The sequence below is a fragment of the Pygocentrus nattereri genome, chromosome 25, assembly GCF_015220715.1.
Source record: "Pygocentrus nattereri isolate fPygNat1 chromosome 25, fPygNat1.pri, whole genome shotgun sequence".
NCBI lineage: Eukaryota > Metazoa > Chordata > Actinopteri > Characiformes > Serrasalmidae > Pygocentrus > Pygocentrus nattereri.
The window spans coordinates 27,917,088-27,937,759 of record NC_051235.1 but is presented as its reverse complement, the minus strand read 5'-3'; the positions used below and the strand labels follow the sequence as shown (position 1 = coordinate 27,937,759).

Genomic DNA, 20,672 nt, shown 5'->3' with positions numbered 1-20,672 from the left:
TTTATTTTTGACCTGTTTATTTATCTAATAAGTGATGTTTGTTTGCTTATTTATTTCTGAATGACAAATAAGAGGTTTGCCGACAACGGCAGAAGACTACTAATAAAAATAACGGGAAAACACGGGTATATATTTATCATATCATGCTGCTGCTTCAAGCTAATATTTATGATATTTATTTATTACGCTGCTGCTTATTTTATTTTATTTTATTTACTTAAATAAAATTTGTGAATCGCACTTGGCCTCATTAACCCGTTTGAGCGCTAGAGGGCGCTCAGACACCACCGTGTTCCAAACAGCCGTAATAAGAGTTGAGTCAATAAACAGGACGAGAAGTTGGAGGAATGCGCTGGAACGCGTGGCGTTGCCGGCGGAATCGTTAAATGAGGCTTTTCGGACTGTAAGTAAGGCGCTAACAGGCCTGACAGTGGCTGTCAGCTCTTTTTATGAGACTCTTGTGCGCGAATAACGAGCGCAGGTGACTGTGCTGTGTGGATAAACACGTGGCAGAAGTTTTAACTCAGCGCGGTGTAAAAGTTGGAAACTGAACGTGTTTTGGCTTAAAACGGAGAATAAAACTACAGTTCGCTCTGAGCTTATTTACGAGAAGTTGAACAAAGGCTGTCTTGTCTATGAAGCAGAGCTCAGCTTCTTACTCGCCATCCGCTTGTTGGAATTTTCCCGTTCCACCTTAAATAGTGCAGCCCGAGGTGCCAGAACGTACCATTTAAGGTGGAACGGGAAAATTCCAGCAAGCAGCTGGCAATAGGAAGCCAGCTTACGCCTCGTGTATCTTGTCTGCATCTTTCACTTCCTCGTACAGGTGAAGATCCCTGAAGGACCAGTCTGAAGGTGCTGAGGGTCTCCCCCATGCTGTAACTTGAGCCTGAAGGCACTCCTGGCTCTGAGTTGTCCAGCTGTGGAACTTCCCTCCCTTCAGGCAGTAGTTATCTGCTGGGACCAAGGCTGGACAGACTGGACAAACTGCTCCAACCTTCCCTCTGAGGTTGTTTTCTAGGCTGAACAAGCTTGTGGAGCTTTTGTGTGCTGAGATGTTTCACGTTTAGCCCTCAGCTCCAGTCAGGGGGAGTGTCTCGGCGCCTTTTTCCTCTTTTCCTCAGACTGGAGAGCAGAAGAAAGTTGAGCGAATGGTGACTGACTGCTGGTGAATCACTTTTTCCAGACATACTGCTTCTATTGCTTTACAGGGAATGACCAAGCCTTGGGAGGAAGCACCGGGACTGTGTTTGAGAGCTTTTTTGCCGTTTTGAGACCCTTTTGAATCTTTAAAGAAGTAAACATCTATAAAAAGCCAGGGCTGAAGTTGCAGGATGTAGGCTGAAACAAACTGGGATTTGTTTTTTTCTCTTTTCTGTCCATCTCCATGCAGTTCTTCTGGACCATGATGAGTGATTTTTGTGTTTTGGGATTATTTCTGTTACCTGGCTGGAAGCGAATGGCAGGAGGACACTGCTGAGACCCCTTTCTCTCTCTGATGGAGCTACAGCTGGGATGCGGTTTGCTCTACTGCTTTCTGCTGCCGGCGTTCCTGCTAGCAGGTAAACCTGAAGCGCATGGAGACATGCATGTAACCACCTCATTCAGGCGTGTTGGCTTGACTTCTAGGCGGTGTCGATTGGCATGATTGGTGGGTTTGATCTCATCATTGAGGGGGCTGTTGATCTGTCAACGATTGATCTTCTCACTGTTCATTGATCTTCTCTGGTCAGCAGTGCTGATGATCACCAGTGTGCTTGCAGATCAAATCATCGTCTTCATTTTGAGGGACTTGTGAAATGGGCTCTCCAGTTTTGACTAATCAAGCTTTAAGATGTTAACAAGTGAGTTACGAGAAATATAACGTAACGATAAAAGGTTGAAACCAGTTTGATCATGTCATCAGATGATTTGGTGACGCAGCTCATAAATGTGAGATGAGAGCATTATTGTGGATCCCCTTGGTTCAGGGGTCAGCAACATGCAGCTCTGTTACTGCCCTGTTGTGGCTCCACAGCAGAATTAGATCAGTAGGTAATAGTAAAATAATCCTCCTTTACAGTAAAATAAAGCTCTGCTGATCCTTCAACACAGTTTAACAGTAAATGGTCTTAAACTCTGGAGTTAATAAAGCCTATATCTGCTAATTCACCCTAGGTCACCATAGCAACACAGCCAACAATCTCTCCTAGCTAGTAGCTAATGAAACAGCAAAGAGAGAGATTTAAGACAAACATTGACAGTTTGGAGACAAATGGGCTTATTTGCATTTATAATCCCTTCAGCTGGTTTCCTGATATGTTTAATCTGCTGTATAACATTACAAATGAAGGTGTAATAAAGCGTCCAGAGTGCCTCATATGTATAAAGTGGTGATCAAGTCACAGGCAGATAACGTATCAAAAAATGCCAATTAATGAGTAATTACTTGCCTTTATTTCAGAGGTGGACGAAGTACACAAATCATATACTTGAGTTAAAGTAGAGACCCCCAAGGTAAAATATCACTCCAGTAAAAGTAGAAGTTCCTCCCTTTAGACCTCCACTTGAGTAAAAGTACTCAAGTATTTACCTTCAAATGTACTTAAGTATAAAGTAAAAGTACTAAAAGAGTAATTCTGGCTCTGATCTGGTCCTGTTATCATTTTTATAACCAGACTGGCTTCATGAACTCATTTCAGGTGAAAGTCCTCCAGCGTCTCTCTTGGTAAACCAGTCTTTTAATAGAACGTCATTAATTAGTGACGCTGACGTCTATTAAAATGATCAGAAGCACAAAACACTGAAGGTAAACAGTTTCCATCAGGGAGAACCGAGTGGCTCTGAAATCACTTTTTACACACAAGCAAAGTTTCAGTTTCAGATTTATTTACAACTTAGTTCCAAGTTTAAGTTGAATAAAAACTGGCTTTAAACTCAGGATCACAGATGAGCTCCTTTACTATGTTGATCTGTAGGCGTCTGTTCATAAACATAAACCAGCCCAAACTCATTTACTATAAAATGAAATGGTGTTTGTAGAAATTCAGAAAAAAGCCGCGTCAGTCTCGACTGCATATGTGGACATATTTCTATATTGAGCTCTATTTACACAAAGTTAGGTTAGTTCATCATTTATGTTGAACAGACTCTCCCAAAGTTTTACGCTGCTGCGCTGACGTTGAACCGCGTGCTGCACTGGGTCGGTATGACCAACAGGTCAAAACCAGCTCTAAACAAAGTGACCGCTGGGCCCTGATTCGTGTTCTGGCTTTGCGCTTCTTTCGTTTTGACATGTTACGTTTTTATACACACAGAAACCAAAAGGAACGACAGATTTCTCAAAATGTAGGAGGAAAAAGTCGGATATTAGACTCTGAAATGTAGTGGAGGGAAAGGAAAAAGTCCAGAACGGAGAAACTTCAGTACAGATACACCAAAAATACTAAAGTACAGAAACTAATTACATTTACTCAGTTACTCAGTTACTGTCCACCACTGCTTTATTTAGCATTTAAAGGTTGTATTTTCCATTGAATCATTGTTGAATTCAACCGCAGCGATTATTAATGACTAACATGATGATTCCACACGTTTCAGTTGAAGACTTAATTGTTTATTTCTCTGTTTATGATCCCTATTCGCCGCTGATCTTCCTGGGGTCCAGTAGCCGTACTATACATTAGAGCAGTAACGGTCAACGAAACAAGTCGTACGAGCCATGAGTTCAAAAACAAAAACAAAAGAAACTGAGGAAAATTAACATAGTAGGACCATTTAAAACGTAAAATAACAGTAGAAAGGTGACGGGGAGAAGGCCGTCTGGTATGCCTCACAGAGACCTCAGCCGACTCGGTTCTGGTGAGTATCTGCGTCCTGGCCCACCGTGAATCTCCGGCGTGGTGCTGGTTCAACTGTCAGTCTGATCTTTAAATTTGTGAAATAGTCGCTATTTCTTTGTTTTTAAACAATAGTAGCTTCACAGTTTATGTTCTACCTGAAATGTTCATCAAGTGGCTTGTTTTGAGCAGGACGCTGAATAGCCGAGCTGGTCTCTTTGGAAAAATGCTCTTCCAGCTTTGTGCAGTTGTGGAGGTGAGATGTGGAGGTGAGATGTGGAGCTGGACGTTCAGCTGTAGATCGTCCTAACAGCTCCCCCTGACTGTTTTTCAGCATTTTCGGCGACTGTAGTGGCCGTCCTGATTCAACAGGTGTTTTTTTTTTTTTGGTCATATTTTGAGATTTATTTTTAATTTTTTAGGCAGACACTCCCTACGCCTGGCTTCCTCTGGGGCTAATGTTAGACTGGAGCTGCTGCCAGTAACCCACAGCCGGAGACACCTCACCCTCGCTCCCGTTAAACACGCAGCGCAGCCGCTCTGTTTACTTCTTTTCCTTTCTCTTACGCGGAGGAAATGTAGGCAGACAACCGGTTAGCCTAGTAAACATTTGCCATTATAGCGATATTTCAGTAAAAAAGCCAAAGTTTCCTGCCTTCACTCCGCGTGTAGTCAGTCGGTCAAGACGTGCTTCCTGTCGGGAATTTGCTTCTTCAGCTGTGTAGCCACTGTAGCGACGAGGCTAATGTAGCTAACAAGTTAACAGAAGCTTATCGCCCAGCACTTCAGCGTGAATCATCACACTTTTCCCCCAAACTGTGTCAAGTTGTTTATTAGTGTCGAATAGACTTATTTATGCGGTTTCTGATGCGGCTTGATGTAGTTATCTATAAAAATGGACAAATGTGTATCAGGTGGCTGAAAACAGTTCGTCTTGAAGCCGTGTCGTACATTTCTGTGCATTTTTGTAGATTACAGCATTATAGACGGATGGATAGGTAGACGGATAGAGAGATGGATAGGTAGACGGATAGAGAGATGGATAGGTAGACGGATAGATAGAAAGATAGATGGATGGATAGATGAATAGACAGAAAGATGGATGGACAGATGGATGGGTAGACGGATAGAGAGATGGATAGGTAGACGGATAGAGAGATGGATAGGTAGACGGATAGATAGAAAGATAGATGGATGGATAGATGAATAGACAGAAAGATGGATGGACAGATGGATGGGTAGACGGATAGAGAGATGGATAGGTAGACGGATAGAGAGATGGATAGGTAGACGGATAGAGAGATGGATAGGTAGTCGGATAGAGAGATGGATAGGTAGACGGATAGATAGAAAGATAGATGGATGGATAGATGAATAGACAGAAAGATGGATGGACAGATGGATGGATAGAAGGATGGATGGATAGATGGATAGGTAGACGGATAGGTAGACGGATAGGTAGACGGATAGATAGACGGATAGGTAGACGGATAGATAGATGGATAGGTAGACGGATAGATAGAAAGATAGACGGATAGATAGATGAATAGACAGAAAGATGGATGGATAGATGGATGGACAGATAGATGGATAGATGGATAGACAGACGGATAGAAGGATAGATGGATAGAAGGATGGATGGATGGATAGATGGATGAGGCTTTATTGTCATTCGCATCACATTTGGTACATGAGGTGGATGTGTGGAGGGGTGATGTAGCGGAGGGGTGATGTAGCGGAGGGGTTGATGTAGCAGAGGGGTTGATGTAGCAGAGGGGTGATGTAGTGGAGGCACTGATTCAGGACAGCAGCAGAGATAAATAAGTGGACATGAAGTGCCGTTGCAGTGACGTCTAACTGGAGTTTAAGAGTCTCACGGCTTCAGGGAAGAAGCCGTTCCTCAGTCTGGTTGTTTTACTCTTAATGCTCCGCAGCCTGAGGGGAGCGGGACAAAGAGTGTGTGTGCTGGGTGACTGGGGTCCTTCATGATGCCACTGGCCCTTTTCCTGCATCTGGAGGTGTGAATGTCCATGGTGGTGGGAAGCCTGACTCATTACAGCATTCTGTGTGAAAGTATTACACTGGGCATGCTGTGGGTATTTATTTACCCATGAAGTGGTGGTAGACGATTAGAGTGGCTGTCTGATCTTTAGTCAGTGCTAACTGATTTCCTAAATCATCACACTAGCAGCAAACCGCGCTGAGCTGCTCGGTGATGCCTAGTAGACTTGCGTATGTGGTTTCTGAGACCGTGTGATGTGCTGCTGTCTGTAAGAGCAGAAAAAGTAGGATGTACTGAACGTGTCAGAAACCACATTAGTTGTATTAGCAGCTCCAAATATGAAGAAACCTTTAACATGTATTGGCTGATTGGCTGCACTGGGACCCGCATGGTGTCTGGTTTCCTTATTACTCCTTTCTACTTTCTCTTCACAATAAAAGCCCGGGAGAATGTTATGAAGTGGAAATGGGCCACGTGTCTCGGCGTAAATTAACCAGCACGGTGGGCTGCTGACAGTGTGTTGGTGTAACTTGTGGCTTGTGTTGTCACATGGGCCTCGTGTGACTTATAGGAAGTAGCAGGTTTCTCAGAAGCCTTCCTCCTCTCTTTGTAGGCCTAGCATGTGGTCAGAGGTTTCGATCAAGTGTGGTCCTCGCTGTCAGAACACAGGAGAACAAATCAAGTCAGTCACACTGCTTTCCTTTGGTTATAATCAGGGAAGCAGGGCAGAGATGTGGCAGACTGGGTCATGGTCTGGCTGCATGGCTGCTTTATGAGGCTTGATTGTTCAGTTTCCGTGTTCAGTTGCCTTTATTACAGCTTCCATTGTTTTCAAGAGACTTGCTTTCAGTTTTCCAAAGAAATCTGCAGAGATACTTTTACAAAGTTCAGTCTCAGAAGTTGGTTTTGCATTTTCTGCTTCTCATGATCCAAATGGGTGGTTGGTGTAGTGGGTAACACCTTTGCCTTCTACGCTGTAGACTGGGGTTCAATCTCCACCTTGGCAAACACCCTACACTATTACCAATAAGAGTCCTTGGGCAAGATTCCTAACACCGCCTTCGCCTCCCTGTATAAAAATACTGCCATAAATGTAAATAATCCCAACACGTCCAGTGATGTTGAGATCTGGACCCCGCTCTGGTTTGTCCATTGTTCAGAGAACAACGGCAGCTTCTTGTTTGTTTTGCAGATTTTATTCTTTTTTGGACTATTTCATTTTCTAAGCAACAGAATCTCGACAGCTGCCTGAAGTGTTGTCTTCTCGTGGTGGAAGGATTGACAAACACCTTGTTTATTTTGTTTTAATGTAAAGCCAGAGTGGAGCTGAGTTTCATCTCTGAACGATGAAGCTTTGAGCGCTGTTTATCTGATGGGAACAGCTTTGGTGGTCTACCAGGTCTTGCAATGTTGTGAGTTACTCTAATTTTGAAAACTGTTGTTTTTTCCTTTGAATTTCCCCTTTTTTATGCTAATGAATTATGTACATATCTAATAGGACGTTCAGAAAGGTGATAAGATAAGATAGACTTTTATTATCCCACACTGGGGGGAATTTGCATTGTTACAGCAGAATACACAGTAAGCAGGTGAAGGGCAGTAAGCAGACAAGGATGTGCATCATACAAAATATAAGAGATGCTATAGAAATAAATAAATAAACAAGGCGTCTGTTAGCAGAAAAATCTAAAAAATAAAAATATAATTAAGAAACTGTACAAATTTTACGGTTTACTCATGCAGTTGTTTGGATATTGCACATTTCTGAGCAGGTAATGACTGGATATTGCACAGGTATTGATATCCCATCAGATATTTGGCTGTTTTAATGATCAGCCCTAACAGGGAGTGTAATTACGTGCACTTACTAACCAAATTTAGTCAGAATTCCGATCTATGCATTTACATGTACTTGGGTAATCAGATAAAGGGAAACTCCGGGTCTGCATGAGTCAGGCTGATCATCTGATCTCTGCTTTGCAACCAGCCGAACTCGCAGAGGAAGACGTGACGTAAGCATAATGTAAAACTCAAACTTCATGCCGTGGCTTTTTGTTTTAAACCTACATCATCTAGAAGATGAAGAATATTTAAATCCTTCAATTTGTCAAGAGTGTAATTGGTTTCAGCGTCGCTCCAGAAGCGTTTTGCTGTCTCGTGGCAGTGCTGCATGCTTATTTCTGGTACTGCAGTCCGTTTTCACGCATGTTCAGCCTGAGAAATGTGAAAGAAATCAGAGTAAGAGTTCACAGGCGCTGAGAAATCTGATTACTCAGCTAAAATCCTGCCTCTTTATCAGATTTCTTAATCAGATTTCTAGATCGTACTCCGATTAAGAAATCAGAGTGTGGTGTTTACACGACCTCTGGAATAGTCAGATAAGTGTGAACACAGTGTGTTTTTTTATTTAATGTATTTATTTGAATGACACCGCTTGTCACTGTGCTGTATGGGAATTTTACCAGCGTTCTGTAAAGGCTGTTCAACAGCATCTATCAAAGAACACGTTTGTGGGCGGAGCTTGGATATGGCTGGTTCTTGTGAGTTTCCCAGGTAGCAGTAGTGAAAGGAAAATTGAGTGTTTTCAGGGTGTGTGGGCCTCAGTGTAGCTTTGCTGGCCGTGATTGCGGTGATGCCATCACAGTGTGGAGATCTAATCTCAGACATGTTGTCTTAATGGCAGTTTGACACACTTCATGGTTCAGGATTCTGTTCCTTGGAAGCAGGAGTGTCCAGTCCAGTTTAACAGGGCGGCTTTTCCAGACACACTCGGGTGAATTTAATCGTCTTACCTGCTCTATCATTTCTGGGACCCTGATGACTGTAGGATGATGGTGTGAAGAAGTAGTGGGGGGACGTTTGTCTGCTCTTCATGCGAGAAAGTGCTTTTTTTTTGCCACCAAAAACTTGCTGATGTTTTGGTTGTGAAGTTCAAGGTTAGAGTTCGGTTTGGTACATCATACATGAAGACCATGGGAATACCACAAAGATGTAGTATCACAGGCCTTCAGGAGGTACATGATGTCGTAATATTAGGGTTTTTACGTTGGAACAGGAAAAGTAGAGCCACATTTAAAATGATACTGTTAAAAACTAAAAGTACAGTCATTTGTATCCAACATTTTTCACATTTTTCATTCAGATAATTTCACTTAAACTTGCTTTCTTTGTAATCAGACATGCAGTAGGTAGGTGTTTAGTACTGACCAAATCCCGGTATGCCCAGAAAAGCATATTGTGATGAAATCATGATAAAAATTCTCATATTGCCCAGCCTTGCAGACTTTGGCCCAGTCCCATTTCTTATTTTTACCCCTATAATGTGTTTTTGAGCATCTACTTGCCCCTTGGAACTGAGTTAGAAGGGGTAGTGGTTGAAGTCTTCCTCTCTGAAATGGGACCCTCAAATAAAAATAGCGTTACTTCATTAACATATACAGTCACAGCAGAGGAGGGGAAAGTTAGGCTCCTCACTACTGGGCTTTAGTTACATTTAGGCCATCATACTTCAAAGAGGGGGAATTTATTTATTATCACCCCCCCTAATTCTTCAGAGATATGAAGCTGAATTCAGACATTCACCAGCTTTGTGTTCAAATTTTCCCGTTCCACCTTAAATGGTAAATGGTTAATACAAATGCTGCACCATTTAAAGTGAAACAATGCATTTAGCTACTGAGACGTCAGCAAGCTACTGCAAAGAACCATAACACAATAATACATTGAAATAACATTAAACTAAGATAATATGATGGTTATTGGAACTTTTAACTGAGAAAATTCTCACATTGGTGGGTTTGTTTGGTCTCTTGTGCTCCATCTTGCAACTTTTTGTTTTTTTTCTTATAACACTTTGTTTGGAGTGAGTCAGGACACCTTACCCCTAGACGAGAACATGCAAAAAGAAGGGGAAAGGCCAAGTGGTAGGGGTGAGGGGTGAAATGGAATTGGGCCTTTGTGTGTTGAAAGTAGCTGGCACTAACAGACCGGTCACTGTAATCAAGAGGATGGTGACTCCAGGCCTGGGACTGCAGCGTGGCTGAGGTTAGACCGAGGATGGAAAGTGGGAATAAAATGCTCCAGAGAGCACGTCAGCACACACACATCGGGCCTTTCCTGCTCCTCTTATGGGATCCCAGGTATTTTTAGTGCTGTGTCTGAAAGAGTAGAAAGGCCACACAGAAAGCCCTGACCCCATTCCCCCTCCAGCATAGCGTCCAGCTCCTTTTAGTGTCTAGTTTACAATATTTAAATCTTTGTATACACTATAGGCCAGTTTCCCAGACCCAGATTAAACCAAGCCTAGACTAAACATAATTTCCAGTGTTAATTCTCCACGGACACTGAGATTTAGACCCAGGTCAGGCTTAATCCATATCTGGGAAACTTGCCCTTGTTTCCAAAGGTTTGTAGGTGTCCTCGTTTCAGGTGAAATGAAGGGTAATAATAGGGAGATTTGCTGCAGTAACAGCTTCTACTCTTCTGGGAAGGCTTTACACTGTATGTTGGAACATTGCTGTGAGGATTCAGTTGCATTCAGCCACAAGGACATTCGTGAGGTCAGATATTGATGTTGGGTGGTCAGTTCTGGATCACTCCAACTCCTCCCAAAGGATGGAGGTTCATCTTTCCAGAAAACACAGCTCCCTGGCTCCACAGCCCAATGTTGGGGGTCTTTACCACCCTCTAGCCCATACTTGGCATCGGGCACAGTGACCTTAGGTTCTTTCTGATGGTCATTGCTTTTCTATGGAGATTATACAAGCTGAACATGTGTGTTAACAGACATCTGAAAGGTCATATACATTGTCCTGTAGGGTCGTGATGAGCTCACACATTATCTTATCTCTTGTCCATTTAGCTACATTTTATTCTTCTTTTCCCAAGTTATGTCTTGCATATGTTCTAAAACCAAAATAAGTGGTGAAAGAACCATGAAGGCTTCACCAGCGGCATCCCGTAATTGAGAAACTTGTATGTGCAGCCCTTCCGTCATTAATCAATTATTTAAAGAGCAGCTCCTTCTAAAAGCAGAATTTGACGCTCTCCGCCACTCCTGAAGAAGCTGAAGTTTCTGGGCAGGTCAGTTGTGAAAGCGTCAGAAAACGAGACCACAACAGATTGGGAATCGTCCAGAAGGTCATTATTAATCTAAGGCTGGTGCCAATTTAGTTGTTTAGTTGGCCAATTTAGTTGCTTGAAACCTGCGTGATGATACTAAATTGCACCTGTGAGCTGCGTAAAGAGTCCTGCAACTCACTCCAACCTCAGCCTCAACAGCTACATGCATCTCAACTTCGTGAAACAAGTTTCAAGCAGCAGCCACTCAAAACGGTGATGATGCACCCACGCGATCATGCTGATGGATGTGCTTTTTTAGCGAATTGGGAAAATGAGCCACACCTGACCTTACATATAAAATCTCACTGCTGTTAGAAACAAAACCTCATATCTCCAAAATGGTAACTTTAAAGGAGACGGAAAACATAACCTTTGCTTTTAATGTAAGTCGATGGAACCAGACATCTTTCCAAGTAATTCTTAGCCATTTGTTTTGGTCCATTCATAATGAAATGTAAACACGACGTAAAGGACAACAGGCGTTTTCAAATTATGTCAATAACTGAAGAACAGCAGACATGGAGATGTGAGGTTTTGTTCCGACAGCAGTGATATGTACAGAAAAGTGGCAGCTAGAAAAAAATATACCAAGGCACAAAAGTGCTGCAAATATGTAAATTACACCTCATGGATGACTTTATGCCATCTATGATATGGCGCATTAAAAAATATGAGCTGTTAATTTAACTAATTAATACAGTAATCAAATGTGTTGCGTGCAACTTTGTTTGAAACTCTTGAATTGCACAGAATTTATCTTGTAATCAATGCACAGCATGTGACTGTATATTTCTGCAATGCCTTCTTAGAGGAAAACATACAAGAAGATGTATTATGAATCATTATGATTTGCTCTGAAACCCCGCTGCATCGGTAATAAACACTGGGGCATACGTGAGGTCAGTTGCATGAGAGTTTCACCGCGTAGAGGCAGCCTTTGGAATAGTAATATAATCTCTTTAAATAGGCTCCTGTGTATAATACTGTTGCGATACGGATTTAGGTCAGTTCCATTGAAAACCATTTAAGCAGAGTAGTGCGCCACACGCTCTGCATCTGTCCACCAGGCGGGATTAGGCCAAAAATTGTTACTGCGCTGTCGTCTTTCGTCCTTTGATGTGTTTGATCTGCGCTAATATAATCAGTGGAGTGATTAATAGTTTTGTTTTGGAGCAGTTTATGAGAAAATGTGAGGGTATTTGTGATTTCAGCTCATTTTTAAAAGAGCTAATCCACTCTTTCCCTTTTCCAACGAGAACGTCGCTGCCAAGCAAATATCATGTTCTTTTGGAGGGAGTCGAGCAGGCCTTCGTTTTACGGGCCAAGTTCTGCTCTGTTTCTGACGCTGCTGCATAAACAGGGGTTTGATATTTTGGTCCTTTTGTGGAAACTGTTGAAATATGCAGGAGGTTGTAAGGACATTTTCACACTTGGCTTGAATACTTTGGTCTGCACACAGGACTGATTCAGGGCTGGATTAGCAGAGAAGCTCATTATGGCAGGTTTGCTTTCGTTCAGGAGCTTTTCTTCTGAAACTCTGTAACCTGGTCAATTACACTGTTCTGTGTGTTGGCTTTGTGTGCAGTTTTAGCAGCATGGCTCACCTGGTAATTATTAGTGAAGACGTTGTTTTCCAACAGTATCTGCTGCTGCTTCTTCTTCTTCTTCTTCCTCTGCTAGATTTTTTTTTGACCATTAATTTGTCCAACAATTTCCACCGCCGTTCCAACTTCAGAATGCTCGGTCTGATCGGGAATGGTGTGCTTGTTTACAGCTTTATGATTTGGACGTACAGTTTTTGTAAAATGATCCTATATTTATCATAAAATGAACCTCATCATCATAAACCTGACGCAATATCAAGTTCAGCTCAGTTTTGTTTGGTCAGTTTTTCCAGATCAGTATTGATGTTGTTTTCTTCCAGCCGGTCTGTAAAGCTTCTTACAGCCCGTTTAGTTTGGCGAATGGTGTTGGGTTCATTTCAGGCTGATTCCAGGTTGTTTAGGTTCTTCTGTCACAGCTGCCGACTGAAAAGCTGCTCAGTGGTGACGACAGTTTGGGAATTTAGTGTCGTCTCGTATTCAGAGTCGGACCAAATCGGCTGTCGGTCAGATGTGATCTTAACAGTGTCCGTTTTCTGTTTGTGGGAAAGTAACAAGTAAAAACGTTCAGATGGCTCGAGCGTCTCCTACAGTTGTCAAACTCGTTGCTTAGCAACGGAGTCTCAGAGGAGTGGTATTGTTTGTGGAAAACCTGTGATGTTGTTATGGCGAAATAACAGTACGGCTAGAACTCCTCAACCCATCAGCTTGCGTGGCTGGATATAACGTTGTTGCTGTTGTTAAGAGCCGTGATTGCACAAGCAGGACTGATGTGAGGGTGTGGTCTTGACTCTCAGACATTTATCTTGTATCCATGGCAGCAGTAGCGAGCCGAATGCCCAAACGTGTTTAGTCCTGTGTGCAGCAGTCGGGGTGGGTGCTGTAGTGAATCCCAGTATGACTCAAAATCTGCAAAGCCGAAGTCTGGCTGGCAGAGGGGAAAATGCTCACCCTCCACGCCCTGAAGCCCTGGAATGCCTATTATTATCTCCTGTTTGAGGTCATTGGGTTACTGCTCACTTAACCTCACACTGCTAAGCTCTGTCTGTACGAACCAGCAGCTTCCAAGAAAACTAAACATTAGTGCTGGTGTCGCACGGCGCATTTAAAGGTAAAGACTTTTTGAATACTTAACAATACAACACACTTTGGCTTTTTTTGTTAGATCAAATCCTTTACCCATCAAATAAGTACCACAGGAGGACTGAGGGATCACGACATCAATGAGTGTGTTTACATGCGCTTAATAATCCAATAACTGCGGAACATCGGATTTTCCAATCAGATAATTCAATCAACGTATTTACATGCGCTTGGGGAAACTCCGGGTCTACATGAGTATAATAATATAATCAGGTTTCTGCTTTGCAAGCAGCCAATAAACACATCAGAAGACGTGACGTAAACATGTAAGTTTCAAACTTCATGCCACGGCTTTTAAAAAAAAACATCTCGCCACTTTACCTAAAAATTTATGAACACACACTCATCTAGAACAGGGGTGCACAACTCCAGGCCTGGAGAGCCAGTGTCCAGCGCAGTTTGGTGGTTTTCCTGCACCAACTCACCTGATCACCCTCATCTGTTAACTGCCAGGTTAAGTGGGTGTGTTTGAGCAGGAAAACCTCCAAACTGTGCTGGACACCGGCTCTCCAGGCCTGGAGATGTGCACCCCTGATCTAGAAGATGTTTGTTTCGTCAAGCATGTAGTCGGTTTCAGCTTCGCTCCAAAAGTGTTTTGCTGCATCTTGTGGAGATGCTGCTCGCTTTTTTCCGGTACTGCGGTCTGTTTACACGCATGCGCAGACTGAGAAATCCGAAAGAAATCAGAGTAAGAGTTTACAGTACTGAGAAATCGGATTACTGAGCTCAAATCCAGCTGTCATTCTAGACTGTACTCCAGTCTAAGAAATCAGTGTGCTGTTTACATTACCATTTGAATAATCCGATAACTGCAGGAATTCTATTATGATCAGATTATTGAGTCACACTCAAAGTGAAAGAGTAGATAAAACGGAAGATGCAGATACTTCTTACAACTCAGTCAGTGTACATTGTTTTCCAGTTAGCTACACTGCATAGATTCCTGTATCTGGCAGTGCTTGGGCTTAAGGGTGGATGATATGGCAAAAATACAACATCACGATTTTATATTTGAAGATATGTTCACAGTACAGACTTTAGTTTTCAATGCTGGTGAAAAGTTGCAGTAAAATAAATGCAATGAAAACAAAGTGTCACGCCTACTGGCCGTTGCTCCATCCAGGGATGGAGTGTTTTGCTGTGGAGCATCTCTGGAGCATCTGCTGAATGCTGTGCATGTTAATGTGAATGTAAATATAGTCTTAATGTAGCCTTTGTCTTACTAAGGAGTCTCCTTAAAGGACTTTTCCAGTGTTTTCCTGCATTATTTTTATTGAGATTGGTGGCAAATGAATAGCAAATGTTCAATTACTCATCACAATAATCTCTGTAGCCTGTAGGCAGGTGTTCAAGCTTTATAATTGTGGTCTGTTATAAATAGGTTTCCTGTAGACTGTATGGTCACTAAAGTTATTGTGTGGAGCAGTCGATCAGATGCAGCAGATAGAGTTTAGGAGTACCCAGAGGAGAGAGATGTTCTAAATGAGGTCTCCTCCTCTTGATCTCAGGTTCTTCTCCTAGACAGCGTAAAGTCCTGTTTGGAGTCAGAGGGAGACCTTTAGCCGCTTTCTCCTGTTTCTGAAATTCGACTCCTAAAAACAAAACTCGTGGTTTAACGCTTCAGCGTCTGACTCGTCTCACCGCAGTCTCGGCTGAGTAATATCTACGTCGGAGAAGAGTGAGGTCTCATCGTTTTCTCATACAGGGCAGTTCTATATTCCAGAGCTCTCTCAGCTCTCCAGAAGGAGAGCTCACTCCCTTTCTCCTTCATCACCAGAGCTTCTCACAGTGAGATCCTGATGTTAATCTCGCCTTTTCTCCTAAGGGAGGTTCAGGAGAAACAGTTCAGAACTCAGTGATCCTTCATTAGTAATACATTGAGATCTGCTTTATTTCTCTGAGACAATCTTGAGACTGAATTTTTCCCCGGGTAGGTATTTAAGACTAATTTGAAGACATTATTTGAAAAGAATTTTGGGAAAAGTCGGAGTCTGGGAGTTTGCATTACACCACATGTTCAGTTTTTAGAGAAGTTCACACACTGCCGTTGTCTTTCCGCATCGACAGGCGCCGCTCTGCATCTCTCTACTGCTGTATTAAATCCAGTTCAGAGCCAGAACACGTAAAGCCATGTTACAGGGCTTGGAATGATAAAAGCAATTTGTTGGTTACCTCAGCTAATCGTCACAGTGGTATTTATCACGTCAAACCTTTTACCTTTAAAACGCTGAGTGTGTTCACATGCACTCAATAATCCGATCATGATCTGATTCCTGCAGTTATCCGATTCAAATGGGCATGTAAACCGCGCACTCTGATCTCTTGGATCAGGGTACGGTCTAGTAATCCGATTAAGAAATCCGATAAATGATCTGTATCTGCTGTTTTAATCTACTCTTTCACATTGAGTGTGACTCAGTAATCCGACCATCATCATCATCACTTTTATTTATATAGCGCCTTTCCCATGCTCAAGGATGCTTTACAATCAAAGAACATCAACACGTTAAACAAAAGGCAATACAGGTAAACACTCAAGTATAAATGGAACAACGATAACGAGTACGTCTTTAACAGAGATCTGAATGAAGACAGAGAGGTTGCATCCCGAATAGACTGTGGGAGAGTATTCCATAACTTGGGAGCTACTACATTAAATGATCTACCACCCATAGAAACCAGTTTAAATCTTGGAATATGAAGAAGGCCTAGATTTTTGTGATCTCAAAGTACAGGATGGGACATGGAGATGAAGAAACTCTGCCGAGTATTGAGGAGCCAGACTGTGCAGAGCTTTATATGTTATAAGAACTTTGTACTGAATACGGAGTGTAATGGGCAGCCAGAGAAGACTCTGAAGGACACGGGTGATGTGGTCATTCTATTTTTTGAAAAGGTGGCGATCCTAGCAGTGGCATTTTGAACATTAGTGAGGGTTTTGACGGTCAGAATAGAATTCCTGCAGTTATCTGATTATTCAAATCGTTATGTAAGTAGCACAGATTTCTTAGATCGGAGTAAGGTCTAGAAACCTGATAAAGAGGCTGGATTTTAGCTCAGTGATCAGATTTCTCAGTGCTGTAAACTCTCACTCTGATTTCTTAGATCAGACTAAGGTCTAGAAATCTGATAAAGAGGCTGGATTTTAGCTCAGTGATCAGATTTCTCAGTGCTGTAAACTCTCACTCTGATTTCTTAGATCCGACTAAGGTCTAGAAATCTGATAAAGAGGCTGGATTTTAGCTCAGGAATCAGATTTCTCAGTGCTGTAAACTCTCACTCTGATTTCTTTCGGATTTTTCAGTCCAAAAAAATGTTTCAGTTAAAAAAAAAAAGGTTTTACGTTATGTTTACATCTCGTCTTCGTCTGTGAGGTTATCGGCCAGTTGTAAAACAGAAATCCGATTACTGTGTGACTTTTCACATTATCTGATTACTCAAGTGCCTGTAAACACATTGACCGGATTACTGATGAAGTCTGATTTTCTGCAGTTGTCGGATTATTAAGTGCCTGTAAACACATTGACCGGATTACTGACGAAGTCTGATTTTCTGCAGTTGTCGGATTATTAAGTGCCTGTAAACACATTGACTGGATTACTGACGAAGTCTGATTTTCTGCAGTTGTCGGATTATTAAGTGCATGTAAACACATTGACCGGATTACTGATGAAGTCTGATTTTCTGCAGTTATTGGATTATTAAGTGCCTGTAAACACATTGACTGGATTACTGACGAAGTCTGATTTTCTGCAGTTGTCGGATTATTAAGTGCATGTAAACACATTGACTGGATTACTGACGAAGTCTGATTTTCTGCAGTTGTCGGATTATTAAGTGCATGTAAACACATTGACTGGATTACTGATGAAGTCTGATTTTCTGCAGTTATTGGATTATTAAGTGCCTGTAAACACATTGACTGGATTACTGACGAAGTCTGATTTTCTGCAGTTGTCGGATTATTAAGTGCATGTAAACACATTGACTGGATTACTGACGAAGTCTGATTTTCTGCAGTTGTCGGATTATTAAGTGCATGTAAACACATTGACTGGATTACTGACGAAGTCTGATTTTCTGCAGTTGTCGGATTATTAAGTGCATGTAAACACATTGACTGGATTACTGATGAAGTCTGATTTTCTGCAGTTGTCGGATTATTAAGTGCATGTAAACACATTGACCGGATTACTGATGAAGTCTGATTTTCTGCAGTTATTGGATTATTAAGTGCATGTAAACACATTGACTGGATTACTGATGAAGTCTGCTTTTCTGCAGTTGTCGGATTATTAAGTGCCTGTAAACACATTGACTGGATTACTGATGAAGTCTGATTTTCTGCAGTTATTGGATTATTAAGTGCATGTAAACACATTGACCGGATTACTGACGAAGTCTGATTTTCTGCAGTTGTCGGATTATTAAGTGCCTGTAAACACATTGACCGGATTACTGACGAAGTCTGATTTTCTGCAGTTGTCAGATTATTAAGTGCATGTAAACACATTGACCGGATTACTGACGAAGTCTGATTTTCTGCAGTTGTCGGATTATTAAGTGCATGTAAACACATTGACCGGATTACTGATGAAGTCTGATTTTCTGCAGTTATTGCATTATTAAGTGCATGTAAACACATTGACCGGATTACTGACGAAGTCTGATTTTCTGCAGTTATTGGATTATTAAGTGCATGTAAACACATTGACTGGATTACTGACGAAGTCTGATTTTCTGCAGTTATTGGATTATTAAGTGCATGTAAACACATTGACTGGATTACTGACGAAGTCTGATTTTCTGCAGTTATTGGATTATTAAGTGCATGTAAACACATTGACCGGATTACTGACGAAGTCTGATTTTCTGCAGTTGTCGGATTATTAAGTGTCTGTAAACACATTGACTGGATTACTGATGAAGTCTGATTTTCTGCAGTTATTGTATTATTAAGTGCATGTAAACACATTGACTGGATTACTGACGAAGTCTGATTTTCTGCAGTTGTCGGATTATTAAGTGCATGTAAACACATTGACCGGATTACTGATGAAGTCTGATTTTCTGCAGTTATTGGATTATTAAGTGCCTGTAAACACATTGACTGGATTACTGACGAAGTCTGATTTTCTGCAGTTGTCGGATTATTAAGTGCATGTAAACACATTGACTGGATTACTGACGAAGTCTGATTTTCTGCAGTTGTCGGATTATTAAGTGCATGTAAACACATTGACTGGATTACTGACGAAGTCTGATTTTCTGCAGTTGTCGGATTATTAAGTGCATGTAAACACATTGACTGGATTACTGACGAAGTCTGATTTTCTGCAGTTGTCGGATTATTAAGTGCATGTAAACACATTGACCGGATTACTGACGAAGTCTGATTTTCTGCAGTTGTCGGATTATTAAGTGCATGTAAACACATTGACCGGATTACTGATGAAGTCTGATTTTCTGCAGTTATTGCATTATTAAGTGCATGTAAACACATTGACCGGATTACTGACGAAGTCTGATTTTCTGCAGTTATTGGATTATTAAGTGCATGTAAACACATTGACTGGATTACTGACGAAGTCTGATTTTCTGCAGTTATTGGATTATTAAGTGCATGTAAACACATTGACTGGATTACTGACGAAGTCTGATTTTCTGCAGTTATTGGATTATTAAGTGCATGTAAACACATTGACTGGATTACTGACGAAGTCTGATTTTCTGCAGTTATTGGATTATTAAGTGCATGTAAACACATTGACTGGATTACTGACGAAGTCTGATTTTCTGCAGTTGTCGGATTATTAAGTGCATGTAAACACATTGACCGGATTACTGACGAAGTCTGATTTTCTGCAGTTATTGGATTATTAAGTGCATGTAAACACATTGACCGGATTACTGACGAAGTCTGATTTTCTGCAGTTGTCGGATTATTAAGTGCCTGTAAACACATTGACTGGATTACTGATGAAGTCTGATTTTCTGCAGTTATTGGATTATTAAGTGCATGTAAACACATTGACTGGATTACTGACGAAGTCTGATTTTCTGCAGTTATTGGATTATTAAGTGCATGTAAACACATTGACTGGATTACTGACGAAGTCTGATTTTCTGCAGTTATTGGATTATTAAGTGCATGTAAACACATTGACTGGATTACTGAAGAAGTCTGATTTTCTGCAGTTATTGGATTATTAAGTGCATGTAAACATGCTCAGGGAGTCTGTGAAGAGTTAATCAGATGAAGCCAGATGTGATGAAATCACTGAATTATTTTATTGTTATTAGCATGTAAACTGAGCTTGAGCTGAAAGATTATAGGTGCTTTTCTGCACTGCTGTGCTGCAGCTGTGCTTTGTGCCATCAGCTGCGTGATGCTTCTCGTCCAGGTTGGTCAGCCGCAGTCTTTCTAAGGTTTCTTTTTTTCTAACAGTCCTTCATTAAACAGAAACAGATTTATTACAGTTATTAATATTTGATTTGGTAGGCCTGTTTCACGCAGACTACCTGATGCTATTCATTTCATGTTAACAGGTCGGCACGTTCGCTTGGGAAGAGTATATGAAACAGGCCTTAGACTTGGATGAAGCTGAGTGCTCCTTAAATCCAGGCCTTAAATCTTAAATCTGCTGTGTCGATTGTGAAGGGGAACCGGCAATGACTACACATCAGTGTAGCAGCCTGAAGCGGTCAGCTCAGGGCAGCGGTCACAGGCCTGTCTGAAATACTGCCAGTGTGTGTTAACACTGGGGGGGCTGCGCTGAACAGGGTGGTGCTGCGGAGGTATATGGGACCCAGTTTACTCTCTGGAACGGCTGTAATGTTTTTTTTTCCATGAAAACAGGATGTAGGTCGTGCTGAGGGAGGCCGACAACTGAACGCTGGCTTTGTTTAAACGGCTTCATTGTGCATGTGCATGCGTGTGTGTGTGTGTGTGTGTGTGTGTGTGTGTGTGTGTGTTTGTGTGATGAC

The 20,672-nt window shown here is 41.7% G+C and overlaps 1 protein-coding gene across 4 annotated transcripts in view; it reads left to right on the top strand.

Annotated features, from left to right (window-relative positions):
- The first annotated feature begins 333 nt into the window (after positions 1–333).
- Positions 334–20,672, top strand: part of piezo1 (piezo-type mechanosensitive ion channel component 1) — a 180,532-nt gene continuing 160,193 nt past the window's right edge. Inside the window, exons 1-3 of one of the 4 annotated variants that reach the window (XM_037534599.1) lie at positions 339–403; positions 827–1,009; positions 1,394–1,562. In XM_037534599.1, the coding sequence (XP_037390496.1) occupies positions 1,499–1,562 (64 nt within the window). In that variant the 5' untranslated portion in view covers positions 339–403; positions 827–1,009; positions 1,394–1,498. Of the gene's footprint in view, positions 404–826; positions 1,563–20,672 lie in introns of all 4 variants that reach the window. The other 3 variants (XM_037534598.1, XM_037534600.1, XM_037534597.1) reach the window with 3 other exon arrangements.